A 16,536-nucleotide genomic window follows, 5' to 3' on the forward strand; every position below is an offset into this window, starting at 1 on the left:
AGTCGCGTGGAATATAATAATAGAATGGCGACCAGGACGCGGTGTAGCGAACAATTTAGAAAAATAAATATTTATATTTTGTTTTTGTAAAACGAAATAAAAAACAACACTCGCGGTATGGTCAATATTATGAAACTGAATTACGTACCTTTGAGTTTGTTTGGATGATGATGCAGTTTTTGATGTTGCTGATGATGATGCAGTTTTTTTTTTTGAGGGGTGATGTTTTTCTCCTTTAAAAACATAGGGAAGAGATCAAATTAGCAACAACTTCGTAATTTGTTGATGGTTGATCCGCCTCGAATGGAGCAAAATGTTGGCGTGATACCGACGAGGTATTATACAAGCTGGGTATTAAATGTATTTTCAAACATTATTCGGCAAGGTTACTGAGTTTCGAAAGAAACAAAACTTTACCCTAAGGCGTGCGTGCGAGAATGCAAGTTTAACCAACGAGATTTAGAAAGCATGTGAGTCGTGGTGAACAAATGTAGCGTGTACAAGGTCGAGATCACATCGACGGCCGTAGCACTGGAAAGTCCTCTCTGCATCCGAACTGAGCGAATGTGACTCCTAGAAGAAGTGCAGAGAAGATTCCGCCATTGACTCAAATGAGTGGACAATTAATGTGTATACAACATATCGAAGATATATATTGTCGTAAACAATATATCAAACATAAACAAAATAACTGCGTGAGAATTTTGATGCTGGTGCCTCATTTTGAGGTGAACATGGCATTTGTAAATAAGACCACACTTTTCCCACTGTTGTGTGTCGTCACATCGCGACCAATGCACTAATAAATATAAAAGCAATAAAAAAGTAATAATACAAACGTGCAATGTTGTCACACATGAGAAATGATGCTATATATGTTCCTTTACTTAACACTAAATATCACTAAGTAACTTATTTAGAGAATGTTATCTCTTTCAAAGAAAATATTGGTAAAAGTAAACGAACTAATTTCACTAAAAGTGTTAAGATTAGTTAAAAAACTGGATTGTTAATTGTTTTAAAGCGTGACATTGCTATTTTGAGATCTTTAGTTTTCATGCCTAGTTTTTTTTTTAACTTTTTGACCATAACTTGAAAAAAATTTAAATTGATAAATGCATTTTTATTATTTGTTAGGTGGTATACAATGCAGAAAACATCTAAAAACGTTATGCAAGTGATATCAAAATGTTGAATATTCAAAACAAATATTGTTAGCTTCAGTTATAAATTTGGGAGATGATCTTCGCTCTGATATAACGTAGAATGAACAATTTAGGAACATTGTGCAATAAGATTCGCAGAATCCGAAATCATATTCCCATTAACGTTTCAATTGTTTCAATCTTAAAAAATTCTTATTTCTGATGTACAATCATTTTCAGAAATTTTTGACACAGTTTTTATTAAAGTTAGTAAATCAGTAAGATATTTTAAATGCCGATTTTGTCATGCATTATTAGTTACACTTTTCACAAATTCAATATAGAGATTTATTGACCTATTATAAAATACAGAAGTGGACACTCGTTTGAGCGCATATGATGTTTTTGAGATTTTACTATGAAAACACATTATTATATATATTTTTAAACCAAATGGTGAATTTATTTAAGGTATCGAATATCAAATACAAACCAAAACACCTTTTCATATACTTTTCGAAATAAGTAAAAATAAGGTATATTTTGCCTTTTTTGTCAGGATCTTAAAATAATAATTATACATTATACATTTCAGAATTCATTTTTGTGGACACATCACAAAGTGGTAGCTTAAATTCGTATGCACCCCATACCATGTGACTTTCCCCAGAAATTCGGCTTCGATCTTACCACATGTTTTTTTTTACATTTTCGTGTATGTTATAACTATAATAGTTTGGTCCATACAAAAACAATTTATTCTCATCAGAAAATATGATCATTTATAATCTATTTGTCCAAGCCATATACATTCCACTAATTTCACTTATAAGCTGTCGTTAAATGTAGCTTGCTTATTAGTTTAGTCTATCTTATTTAGGAAGTAGACTTTAAATACAGTGAAATTGTACGTATTGTAACTGATTGCTAAACAATTCCTTAATTTTGTTGTTGGAATATCGATTTTTAGCTGGTTTCTTTCCTTTATATCTTAAAGTAGAATTGGAATTGTCTATTGTTGATGGTTTTACACCGCAAAATAGCTTAAAAATATGTTTGATCCATTATTAAGTCTAAGTTTGTTTTATTACGCCATTTTTTATTTTAAAATGAACTGCGCTCAAACGAATGTCCTGACAAAAAGGCAAACTATACCTTATTTTTAATTATTTCAAAAAGTGTATGAAAAATGTTTTCGATTTGTATTTGATATTCGATACCTTAAATAAATTAACCATTTTGTTAAAAAATATATAATAATGTGTTTCCATAGTAAAATCTCAAAAACATTATATGCGCTCAAACGAATATCCGCTACTGTACAACGACGCTATGAGTAGTCTTTAAAATAATACAAATTTAAATATATTGTAACATTTTTTTAATTTATCTATTTATTTTCAGGACGTCCTGATCAGGTACATAACTGTACATTGACTAACATATCTATGACGTCGCTGACGGTAACCTGTTCTGATGGATTTGATGGTGGTCTTACCCAACTCTTTGTAATGGAACTGATAGATGCTCATTTAAAAGTAAGTATATTAATGCCACTGAATTGTAGTAAAATGACAATCTTTGGAAGGAAAAATATCTCCTCTCTTTCGATCAAGAAAAAATAATCTATATTATCTGACTGAAACGGCAGAAGCTAGCATCTTGAAATTTTGGGCGAGGCTTGGGTTTTTAGTAACTGATTCTACTACTACCGATTTACTATAAGAGACAAAACGTACAAAATTCGTTTTTAAGGTCGAAATACATAACCTAGGCATATGATAGTTACCTATGTTACGTATGAAATATGCTACCTTAAATTTTGTCCTGTGATCTCCCTCCAATATATTAATAGATTCATGTAATTCCTATGAATGAAATATAGTAAAAATGTAATTTCAAATAAAATATTCTTTGTTTCAAATAAATTAAAAATTAATTTCAACTAAAATAAATAAACGGTGTGGGAGACTTAGCTTTCATAGAGACAACTATGGAGCAAAGTTGGGCAGCCTTGCATACCAGCGTTGATGCGTTCTCTTGACATTTTTTTTATTTTAAAACCAAAATAAACATTAATGACAAATTTTTTAATGAAATTATTTTTTACACTTCCTGGGATGTTGTTTATGTTTTAAAAATATTAAATTAATTAAATTCCGCTGAAAATACTTGTTTTTATTTTCCCTTAACAATTATTTAAGAGAAATTTTGCCCACCATTGCTATGGAGGCACAACAATATTTAGACATTTTAAAAAATCGTTTGGTAACCACGGCTATGAAATATGAATTTGATCGTTTGCAAAAACACAACGTTGAAAACTTCAATCAAATTATTACAAAAATAGTGTGATTACTGCATCCAACACACAGTGGGTTAGAGTACCATGTTTTCTTGGATCAAATCAGGGAAGCTATGTTAGAATAATTTTTCTTTATTTTTCAGTTAATACCATTAAAATAAGTTAAAAAATGTTTTCTAAGTATATTTGAGTATAATTTTATTAAGTAATGCAAATATCAGTGTAGGTATATAGTGCAAGAAGTACAATATTATAACATAAACATTGAATTTTATACATCTTAAAGTTAATCATCCGTATGACGAATTTTCAGGCTTTCGACTGTCAAAAAGGTGTAAACGTCGAAAACGTCATATACCTGTATAAAATGTAGTAAACGTCATTTATTTCAATATTATCACCATATACAGTAATTTTTAAGAACATATATTATTTTTACTGTATATCTGGCTATTCTTTACTAGAACTGATAAAAAATTCTAAACTTTTTTAAGAAAAAAAAATTGATATTCGATATGAATTTGAGTAAAGCATACGTTATTTCCAAATCGATAAATGTAAATAGCTATTTTATAAAAAACATAATGGTTTTGAGTGGGTTTCCGACGTTTCTGACGTATGTATTATACGTCGGAAATGTATGTCATTTACGTCACTGTTTCTGACAGGCCATCTCTGTCCGCAGCATCACCAACTTCTGATAATTGCTCAATATGTAAAAGGGCATTTGACACAATTTCGGGTCCGTGAATAAAAAACTTGTGCAAAGTGGTAGGCATATTATACCAAGGATACGTTTCAACAAAAAGTCGTCCTGTATTGTGTGCATATATTTGAAATTTTTCATTATTAATTTCATGGCCACTGGATACAGCTATAACCGACACGTGCATTTTTTATTAAATTAACATATATTTTTGTTATTTCGGCAGATTTTTTTTTTAGCGTTTTGGTGCGTTTTTTGGATTTCTTTAGCTAAAAATGTCATCTTGTCATTCATTGTTTGAGCGCTCGAATTCATCATAAGCTTCGACGATTATAAAAAACAACGTTCGAACTTTTGTCTATAAAAAATGCTAATAAAGAACCCTTTTACCCGACTACTTGAAACTGCGCAACACAATCACTATTTGTCAAAACAATGAATATTATTAAAATAAACAAAAACAAAATATTATTGTAACAAAGAATATTATTAAAAGAAACAAAAATAACAACAATAAAATAATAACATGAAAAACAAGAAAACACAACACTCAACAACAGCACCAGTCACGAGATCAATGTGACTTTTCGCTAATTTGACTGCTGCAACACTTGTATTAAACAATGCATAGCTTCTAAAAGGCTCAAAAGGGCTGCGTAAAATTTTGCAATATAACACAGATTTATGTCCTCTTTAATATAAACCAAAAATTATGACACGAATGTGGACGAATAATAACTATTTATCCATTTAAAATATAAAAATATTATTTTTTTTGGCATTTTCAATATAAATAACTAAATCTTAATCACTTCGAAACACAATTTCATACTCAAATGTTAACGAAGTATTTGCAAAATAACCTAAACTTCATGGTTCCATTGAAAAATGTTTAACTTTTACAATACTTTTTAAAATAAATAAAATTTTCAACGGGAACGTTTTCACTTTTTTCAGCCTTTTTTGGCACAAAAATTTCTATGAAGTTTGACTTTGAAGTTTCACTACAAAAACACCAGTCCACTTTTGACATTTATTTCAACGACAAGTGATGTAGAATTTTATATACTTTAACCGTGTGCAAAATTTTTTAACGATACTTAAAATTTTATTTTTTAATTAATCCAAGGAAACAGGGTATTCTAACCCACTGTGCAACGTTCAAATTACACATTAAAGTTTAATTTTAAGATAATATTATGATTCATAAGGTGTACACATTCTCATATCCACCTGTTGTAAACATGTGCACAGGATATATATGGATATGGATATATATGAATATAATATATTTTTGTATGAGTTAGGATTATTAATTTAGGATATGTCATAAAGAATGTTAAGTGGTTTTGCGATAAGTGAAACGCAGCCATAAAATCTATTTGTTTATGCACTAATAATAATGAATAGATAAAAGAGCACAAACGAAGATATGCACTCATTTGGTATGTAAACAAATGTGTAGGGACAAAACTAACCATCATAGACACGGCATGTTAGATTAGTTTGAGAAGTTCTTAAAATCAGTATTGGAATATCAATCAAATAACAAGGGTCAAACATTCAAACATTTTGTTCTTCGAGTCATATAACTAGAAATATGGCATATTGATTCATTCATTTAAATACTAAATTTGAAGCATTTTTTGTGAGATTTTAATATTGTTTGTTTTTTTGCTATAATGTCAAACCCATCCGCGAAGTTAATTAGGCCACCAGTCAAATACGGGCAGCTAAGGGACAATATTGCCCGGATTTGTACCTAGCAATGTCAGATTGTCATTAGGCAATACCTCAGTCCTAGCGCTGATATTTCCGGCACGTACCGGGTAATAGAAGAACGTTATGGGAATGACCTTTTGGACATGGATAAGGTTCCGGACGTGGTCCGAAGGAATTTTCGGGAAATGCAGCTGAATACAGCTCGTAGAAAGTTTGGATAGGATAATAAGACTCTAAGGATCGAAAAAGGGGCACTATTGCCCGGATTTGTACCGAGCAATGTCAGATTGCCATTAGGCAATATCTTAGGCCTAGCACTGATATATCCGGCATGGGCCAGATAATAGAAGAACGTTATGGGAATGACCTGTCGGACATGGGGTCAGTAGGCTGAAAAAGAGGAAGAACTGATTATGGTTGTGTGGGCATCATATAGGTAATAAGTATAGGGGGTGATACATTGTTGTGTTACTGTAGTATTCTTTGTATATTGCCCTTATATTAGTCGGTACATATCAGGGGTAGGGATGACAGGTTCGGACCACACTTAGAGAGGCGACAAGTCTAGACGGTGCCCATATGGACATGATTTCCCTACTACCTTGTGTCGATACGTACATACTATTGACACACTACTGACCGTATCCACTTATGTGACGTTGTGTCTATAAGAAACTACTGACTTATTACTGACAATGTCACTATTTCTTCCATTTCTAAATGTTTAAATCTTCATTATGCAGATAATAGGAATCTTACAAATCTGGAATACCAGAAGACAACCCTCATCCAGGGTAACAGTAGGGTCAAAGACTTTTATCAAGAGGTGTATCCACACATGCCCCTTAATATGAACAAACTGTCTTATTTAATTAACGGACGAGATTCCCTCGATATCTTAGCTCAAACTTACCGAGACAAGGCCTTGGACACTTTCATTCGAGGTCTGATAGAACAAATGTCAATTCACTTGGGTATGAAGGAACCAAAAGACCTTTTACATTCCCTTCAACTTTGTTTGAAAAATGGAAAAACAATTAGTTAGGGTTGATTTTGCTAATCGTGGACAGAAAATTAATAAACACAATATTTTACCCCAGTTGCCACCGCAAATTCCACACATTCCACATTTTGATAACAATTTTCACCCAATGAATTATTATAACCGAATGCAGCAAAGTCATCATTTTGGTAATAATTATTTCCAACCCACAATACCGCATGGGTCCATATTTCCGTATTAGATCAGTAAATTATATTAACAGACTTAAAAATACCAACCAGTTTTCGGGAAAAAGACCATTCGATCAGAACGATCCAAATCGAAATGCTCCAAAAATCCAATATAACTTTTACGAAGACACACGTTTCACATTGAACAATATGAATCTGAGCAACAAAACTATGAAAATTCAGAACAACTCTTGCCATTTGAGACAACATTGACAATCAATGCGATGTTCTAGAAAACAATGACCGTTATCAAGAATTTTCAGACATTAATTTTTTACATTAGCTACGAGTACTGGACAAATTTTAAGAATCTTGATTGACATAGGGTCTAATAAAAACTATATCCAATCTCATTTATAAAAAATCCTATCCAAAATGAAAAGGTTTTTCCTTTTGCCTATCCTCGAGACGTTTCATGCAATTTTAGGAAATGATAGTTTAAAAGAGTTGTTCATGCAGCAAAAAATTATATTATAGTCAATAACATACCCAAGATTGAATCACAAATTAAAGAACTTCTGGAGCACGGGATAATACGACCTTCATGGGCACTCTACAACTCCCCTATATGGGTAGTATAAAAAAAAAATCAGAATCATCTGAAAAGAAAAGGTATCGTATGGTAAGGGACTATCGTAAACTTAACGATGCAAACCTCCCAGAGATCAAATAGTAAATTGTTTTCAGTCATACATTTAAATAGATTTCACCATTTAAGGGGACCCCCCCCATTCTCGGGGTCAACATTTTTTTTATTTAATTCGAAGAAGAATGTCCCTACAAAATTTAAAGTGAAAATCTCAAGAACTGTTGAAAATATAGCCGATTTATTGTGTCAGCATCAAGTGACGGCCAAAGGGCTTCTCAAACTTTAAACGCGTTTTTCTCTTTTGCGAATGGCGGGCACGATAACTCAAAAACTAATAACCCAATCGATTCCAAATTTGTACACGTTTCTCTGTGAGTATATACCTATCGTATGAACTAGGATAAAGCCAATCGGTGAAGATCTTCCTTATTTTTAACTAGGTTTTTGGTCAAAAATCGACGATTTTCCAAAAATATTTTTTCAGAGGTCCGCCATTTTGTTAATTTAGAGCGAAGTCAATAATCCTAGAGTCCAGACATGTACTCTTTCTAACACCGTTGGAATTTTCGGATTCCGATGTTCCAGTGAGGAGTTATCATGCCCGCCTTTAATTACAAAAAACAACAACAAAACAATAACAAACATTTTTTGTAAATTATATTTCTTCTCTTTTAAATCTTCAAATATATATGTGCAAAGTTACAAACCTTAACAAGCATTGGTATTGATTTACCAGCCCATTGAAAATCTTGAAAAATTAAAATCGAGAATGTGTGGGGTTCCCTTAAAAGAATGTGATGTGATGAAAACTGCCTTTTCGGTGAATAATGGAAAATAGGAGTTCACAAGACTGCCCTTTAGCCTACAAAATGCTCTTATGTCGGAAGATGTTTTGTTAGCCTATCGGGATTTTAATAAGGAATTTCGATTGACCCCTGACGCCTCCCACAACGACATTGTCGAGTACTGTCTCAAGATAACAAGGCAATTATGTTTTTGTCACGGACCCTTAAGAAAGATGAAAAACATTATCCGACTAATGAAAAAGAAATGCTCGCAATTGTTTGGGCTTTGAAGGAACTACAGAACTACCTATACGGTTTAGCTAAAATGAAAATTTACACAGACCATTTGCCACTTACGCACTCCTTGAGTAATAAGAATTCTATTTACAAAATAAAACGGTGGAAAGCCTTCCTACAAGATTATAAGTATGAACTTCTGTACAAACCCAGAAAACTAATGTCGTCGCTGAATTATTATAATCGAATGCAGCAAATTATAATTATTACCAAAATTATAACAAGAGGAAGTAATCGTAATTGAACATTACAGAGCGAAATACCGTAAAAACAAAATTCAAACTTTATCGAAATACTATTTTCAGGATATAGTCAATATCTGTAAAATTTGTAAGGAGAAAAGTATGATAGACATCCAAATAAGATTGAGATAGGATAAACGGAAAAGAAACCTATTCTTATAGCTTTAGATAAATTTTCCAAATACACCCAAGCAGCTCTCACAGAAATTCTTTTTTTTTTCAAAGATAATAGTAATTGATGATGAAAAATCCATCAACTTAAATGCTACAGTATTCATGCTTGAAAATCAATATAAAGTAAAAGTATTTAAAAATCCGCTCTATAGTAGTAGTGTAATTGGACAGATTGAGAGATTTCATTCAACACTGCCGGATATAATGCGATGTTAGAAAACTGAAAATTCTCATACCACATTTTTAGAACCCCTACACAGATCCGTATATAAGTACAACTATAGATAGGAAACCGGTTGAACCTTTTTTGTTAAAGAATTAGAACAGATCCCAAAGACATTCAAAAGGAACGACAGAAAATTTTACAAAAACTTACAGAGAAACAGGCCAATGAACCAGGACAGAAAATTTTTTGTAAAGGGAAATAAAAGGTTCGGAAATAAATTGAGCAGAACTTCTACAAAAATTCTACTGTCCTAACAGATTTTGTTGTTGTTTTGAGGATAGTCATTACATCGAGTACAAGTGACGTACAGTATTATATTACATATTGTGATATCAATATGTAAGAGAGAAAATTATTATTTCAGCACCCATCCAAACTTTTCCCATCTTATTATTTATTCCAAAATTAGTTCAAGTTCGAACATGGAGAATATCGGTCCACTCCTTCTGGTACCTCCCACACAGGGGCTAGGCCTAAATGCGGGTTACAGTTTATAATTGTGAAAATTGTGGGATACCCTTATAGAGGGATATCCGAAAATGGACCTATATTTATAATTTTTGTGGAGAGATTTGGTACCTATTAAGAACTCAAAATACTAAATTACAGCCAATTCGGTGGGGGCTACCAGAAAAAGTGGACCTATATTATTAATTTTTTGTGGAGACAATTAGTACCCAATAAGAAACCAATGTACAAAATTTTAGCTATTCGGTTGAAAAACGCGCTCAAGAACCACAAATTACCGAAAATTTGGGGGATACTGTTATATGGAAGCTATGCCTAAACGTGGACCGATATATCCCATCTTTGAACTTGGCGGACAGGACATATATACTTTATAGGGACGGAAATTAATATTTCGATGAGTTATAAACGGAATGACAAAATGAATATACCCTCCATACTATTTAGAACCATAATTGGTTTGTAGAAATATCGGTATAGGTAAACTTTTTGGTATGTTCCCTACATTTTTATTTCAGGTACCTGTCATTATATCTATTGTGGAGGGTAACGCTTTTCCACTTGTTACTTCTTTATTTTAATGTTTATCTTGATAGCCGATTGGTCATGACCACTACTGAGTATTTCAATGTACATTATTTCTTTTGTGCTAATTGTTTGTATTTTATGTTTTTATGTAAGTGAAAATTTTCATTCATCGAATATGGCGCCTAATTTGCATTTATAACTTGATGTTGATGGTGGAGATTAATTTACAAACTATATTGAAAGAAGAATTGGAATGCTGTGGTATTAAGCCACATAAATTGGATTAGTGTATAAAAAGTTCAAAATAGCATCTGATTATTATATATTTTGCCCTTTCGTTGTTCTGAATTGATTTGGTGTAGGTATGTCATTGCATATGTGTGGCCGGGCAACGCTCTATTAGTGAGTTAAATTTCACCAGAAGAAAGTGATGTCCTATATATATATTGTTACGTTCTTGGATTTTGCTTAATCCCGTGTAGACGTTGTTTTATTTCCCATTACAGTTCGTACTAAATAAAACGCGGGTTCTTTCTGATTACGATTATTACAATGAGTTTATTGACACACTTTACTTTGCACTTTACTTCACTTGACGGTTTCAATTCGCGATCTGATTCACAACTGACTAACTGCCTTGCCATTTCCTCTATTTATATGGGCCTTGCCTGTCGCTACAGAAGTTTCTAGACGATCTGGATTACGAACAATCTACCAATGCAACACACACATACAAACTTACATTGAGTGAACAATAACAACAATACATATACAGGCGAGGGAGTAACAAAGAAAGAGGAATTAAGCGATCATCAATGATGACGTTTAACAAGAATTGTACTTCAATAACAAAATAGAAAATTAAAGAGGAAATGGAAGGATGTAGAAAAATCTATACAGTAGTTGTTGTTGTGAAGTTATTCGAATAAACTGCGTAGTAGAAATTTACGTTACAATTCAAATTCTTAAATTAACGGAATTCATCTAAATTAACTTAAATCTAAAGTTATATTCGTAACAATATATATATATATATATATATATTTAAGTGACGAAATGATATTGCAGAATTGTGCCATTTACGTGTATAAATAGTTATGTATTGATCAGTCCATTCTTCCCATGTCGTACATCATGATGTAAGCCAGTGATTGCAGCTTCTTTAGTGATTCTACTTTCTCGTTATATTTCAGGGAGTAAGCCGTTTTTATTCTCTTTTGGAATAATAGTGAGAAAAGTGAACAGACAACATTCAGTAAGATTTTGCAAAATATCACGTTATTTCATTTAAAATGCTTGGAATTTACATTTTATACTTCTTATAGAAAAAAAATTATAAAACAACAAATGATTTTTGACTTTTGCCAATATTTAAATAAACGTTTGATGAAATGCGCCGAATTGTGCTGGATAAATCTTACACGAAGAAATTTAAGCAGTAACATTCAGTAAGCCCTCCTTTCGGTCTCCTTTACTGGACTTTGGAGTAGTCTATATATATAAATTACATGTATGTTCGTGATCGCTAAACTCAAAAACTACTGCACCGCCCCATAGGGCATGTACATACAATTTGGTCCCAAATTGTATGTACATGCTCTATGGGGCGTGAGGAGTGTTTCTGTGCGGTTTGAAGTTCATCCGACAGATTTAGTTTTTTTTTTTTGTTTTTCACAATAATTCAAGAACTGCTGCACCGATTTTGACCAAACTTTACGTATATGCTCTATGAGGCGTGAGTAGTGTTTTTGTGTTTGGTGCTTAATCGTTGTGTACCGACGTTAAGTATTCGGACACCGACTCATGAATAACCTGTTTTCGTGAAAAGTGCGTGGGAGTCAAACGAAAAAAGAATTACTTATCAAATCGAAGTAAAATTAATTAAAATCTATTTATAAAAAATTATGTAAAAATGAATAGTAACTCATCAATTGAGAACGCCGGGACCGATTTCACCCAAATTAAAGGCAATGTATACGGTATTTGTTACTATTTTCAAAGTACATAAAATCGTACTATGCTAAAATATGGAGGAGGCTTAAAAACACACAATAATACATTATAAAACCAACACATGACATCTATTCCACACGATATCTGAATCATTGGCTTAAACTTGAACGTATTCTAAATAGGAAATAACACCAGCTTTATTTGCGAAAAATGTAAATACATATACATAGTATATACAAAAATATCCATTACTAAAACTTTAACAATTTAGCTATCTGTGGAAGGTATTATTGAAATTTGTATTAAAAATTTGAATCCTACATGGAGACAATTGCGCATTAGGTGCTCTAGGTGTCTGACTTATGTTTTTATATGGTTCCTCAAATATATTTTTAATGATATGAAAAATGACTCCATTGAATACGACTGCACAAATTTCACTCAAATTTTCCTCCGATTGTTTTTAATTGCAGGGAGAATAGTTTTACCAAAGCAAATTTTGAGAAAAACATAAAAATTCGGAGTTGGAGTAATTGGACACAAAACACCTTCTCTTTAAAAATGTTTGGTGGAATAAGTTCGACCAATTGATAAACTGAAATACCACACATACTGACATAAGTTAATCGGGCATGTTCTGGCATTCACTTCAACGACAGAAGTGTATCAAACACACGCCGAGGTGTTCTGTAACACACTTTACAACCATTTGAGGTGTATACTTTACACTTACATTTTCATAGTTAGAGTCAGGTGTTGTCATGTTTTTCTATATAAAAGAACATTATTTTTGAAATAAAAAAGGCACATGATGATAGAATTAAGATGAAACACATTATTCGCAACTTATTTTTTATGTTGCGAATAATAAAATATTAAACCAGTAAGGAAAGTAGTAAAGTCGGACGGGGCCGACTATATGATACCCTTCACCACTATGGGTATATTAAACAGGACTATTAACATGAAATATATATGGGAGCTATATAGACCGATTTTCTCGAAACTTGGCAGACATCACTCTAGGCTCAATTCAGTACGTTATGCCAAATTTCGTGCAAATCGAAGGATATATAGGGACTTTGGTGCACCATTTATATGAAATCGGACGAAACTATATATGATTTTCACGAAACTTAGCAAATTGCCAAATTTCGTGCAAATCGAAAGAAATATAAGTACTTTGTGGCACCATTTACATGAAATCGGACGAAACTATATATGGAAGCTATATCTAAATCTGGACCGATTTTGTCGAAACTTGGCAGACATCACTCTAGGCTTAATTCAGTACGATATGCCAAATTTCGTGCAAATCGAAAGATATATGGGACTTTGGGGCACCATTTACATGAAATCGGACGAAACTATATATGGGAGCTATATCTAAATCTAAACCGATTTTCTCAAAACTTGGCAGACATCACTCTAGGCTCAATTCAGTACGTTATGCCAAATTTCGTGCAAATCGAAAGATATATAGGGACTTTGGGGCACCATTTACATGAAATCGGACGAAACTATATATGGGAGCTATATCTAAATCAGAACCGATTTCACGAAACTTGGCAGACATCACTCTGGGCTTAATTCAGTACGATATGGCAAATTTCGTGCAAATCGAAAGATATATAGGGACTTTGGGGCACCACTTATATGAAATGGAAGGAAACTATATATGGGAGGTATATCTAAATCTGAACCGATTTTCTCAAAACTCGGCAGACATCACTCTAGGATCAATTCAGTACGTTATGCCAAATTTCGAAAGATATATAGGTACTTTGGTGCACCATTTACATGAAATCGGACGAAACTATACATGGAAGCTATATCTAAATTTAGATCGATTTTCTCGAAACTTGGCAGACATCACTCTAGGCTTAATTCAGTACGATATGCCAAATTTCGTGCCAATCGAAAGACATATAGGGACTTTTGGGAACCATTTACATGAAATCGGACGAAACTATATATGGGAGGTATATCTAAATCTGAACCGATTTTCTTAAAACTTGGCAGACATCACTCTAGACTCAATTCAGTACGTTATGCCAAATTTCGTGCAAATCGAATGATATATAGGGACTTTGGTGCACCATTTACATGAATTCGGACGAAACTATATATGGGAGCTATATCTAAATCTGAACCGATTTTCACGAAACTTGGCAGACATAATTCTAGGCTCAATTCAGTACGTTATGCCAAAATTGGTGCAAATCGAAAGATATATAGGGATTTTTGATGCACCATTTACATGAAATCGGACGAAACTATATATGGGAGCTATATCTAAATCTGGACCGATTTTCAGGAAACTTGGCAGTCATCATTCTAGACCTAAATGATTAGGCTGTACCAAATTTCGTGCAAATCGAAAGATATATGTGGACTTTGGTGTACCATTTACATGAAATCGGACGAAACTATATATGGGAGCTATATCTAAATCTGGACCGATTTTCATGAAACTTGGCAGACATCATTCTAGACCTAAATGATTAGGCTGTACCAAATTTCGTGCAAATCGAAAGATATATAGGAACCGTTTACATTAAATCGGTTAAATATATATATATATATATATATATATATGGGAGCTATATCTAAATCTGAACCGATTTTTCTCAATTTCAATAGGGTTCGTCCTTAGGCCGAATAAGTGACCTATGCCAAATTTCATCCAATTCGGATCATAAATGCGACCTGTATTTTGTTTACAATTTAACATGGACAGACAGACGGACGGACGGACATGCATAAATCGACTTAAAAAGTGATTCTATGCATATTCTCAAAAGGAACCATGTGTCTATCTCGTTTCCTTTTGCCTGTTACAAACATATGCACAAAGACATAATACCCTGTACCACAGTGTGGTGAAGGGTATAAAAAGAATAACAAAATTATCGTTAAAATTTACGAAATTACTAAAAAATAACAGAAATAATGTTAAAAACGAATACAGTTTATATTGTATGGCATCACTTTTTCTGCAAACTACCATGTCGGCGTTTATTTTTGTCGCAGTTCAAAAATTTCAATTCACGTGAGATGCAAAACATGAGGTAAACGAACACACCGCACAGTGGGCGAAAAGGCTCATCTAGCGGCGTTTAATTAATAGCGCTTAGGGATTTTGTTTTTTATTTTTTGTAATATTATTCTTAGTTGAAAATAGATTATGCTACACAGTAAAAAAAAATATTATGTATATATATATATATATTTGATAGTTGCAATTTTTTCATTTTTTATACATTGTTTATTTCATTCAGGAAAAAATGATAAGGTTAGTATATTTTATATTTCTCATTCTGGGGCTAAGGATATATTAAACTTTAATAATAAAAACATTTCGGTTGTTTTCATAACAAAAATTTAATTATAAATAAAAAAGGAAAAAATACAAAGGGTACTCACGGAAATTGCGGTAATCATCGCCGGGCTTCTAACACTTCTTCAGTTATTTTTCCTAATTGAAGTGGTGATACTTTAATTATATCGACTCCACGTATTAAGATTTTATATATGGAACACGGCATATAAAACCAAGGATACAGTATGATAAAAAGTTCTGCGGTCTGTAAAGCATATTGCCTACAAGATTCAATATCGATTTTGAGCCCGCAAGAAATGAGATTCTGCTCACTCCGTTCAGCAACATTAAATTCTGATAGAATAATGAGTTTCTTCGAGGCGCGTAACAATATGATCTACCATATCTTGTGAAGGCACTTGAGCTGTATAGTTCGTAAATTGGACTCCATTTGGATAACATTTTAGTTTCGTTTTGTTGGAACATTTGTCAAACTTCTTATCGGATGTTCCACGATTAATCAGTGGATTAACTAATAAAAGTTATCCGTCTAACCACTCCTTCAAATTTGTGGCTGCTTTTATGGTCGAATTTCCATTTCTCAGCCAATTTTACTACAAATTAGAAGAACTTTATTTGCATTGCATATGTTGATATTAATAATATTATTAAATAATGACAGAAAAAATTTTAGTAGGCACAGGCTCGTTGCGCCATAGTAAATAAACTTCTCGTCTGAGCATCGACATTTTTCCTAAAAAATGCAATATCATGTAAAGTTGCAGGTGGCTGCAGGTCATTTGGACATTTTACAATCACAAGTCGACATAGTAATTAAAAA

At 32.6% G+C, this 16,536-nt stretch overlaps 1 protein-coding gene across 1 annotated transcript in view; it reads left to right on the forward strand.

The window, feature by feature from the left end:
- Nucleotides 1–16,536, forward strand: part of LOC133324404 (hemicentin-1) — a gene marked incomplete at its 5' end in the record, with an annotated part of 177,357 nt that overhangs the window by 149,866 nt on the left and 10,955 nt on the right. Inside the window, one exon of the mRNA XM_061533244.1 lies at nt 2,550–2,683. Within this exon, the coding sequence (XP_061389228.1) occupies nt 2,550–2,683 (134 nt within the window). The remainder of the gene's footprint in view (nt 1–2,549; nt 2,684–16,536) is intronic.

The sequence above is a fragment of the Musca vetustissima genome, unplaced genomic scaffold (assembly GCF_032173495.1).
Source record: "Musca vetustissima isolate MV318-11 ecotype Yass unplaced genomic scaffold, APGP_CSIRO_Mvet_v1 utg12726, whole genome shotgun sequence".
NCBI lineage: Eukaryota > Metazoa > Arthropoda > Insecta > Diptera > Muscidae > Musca > Musca vetustissima.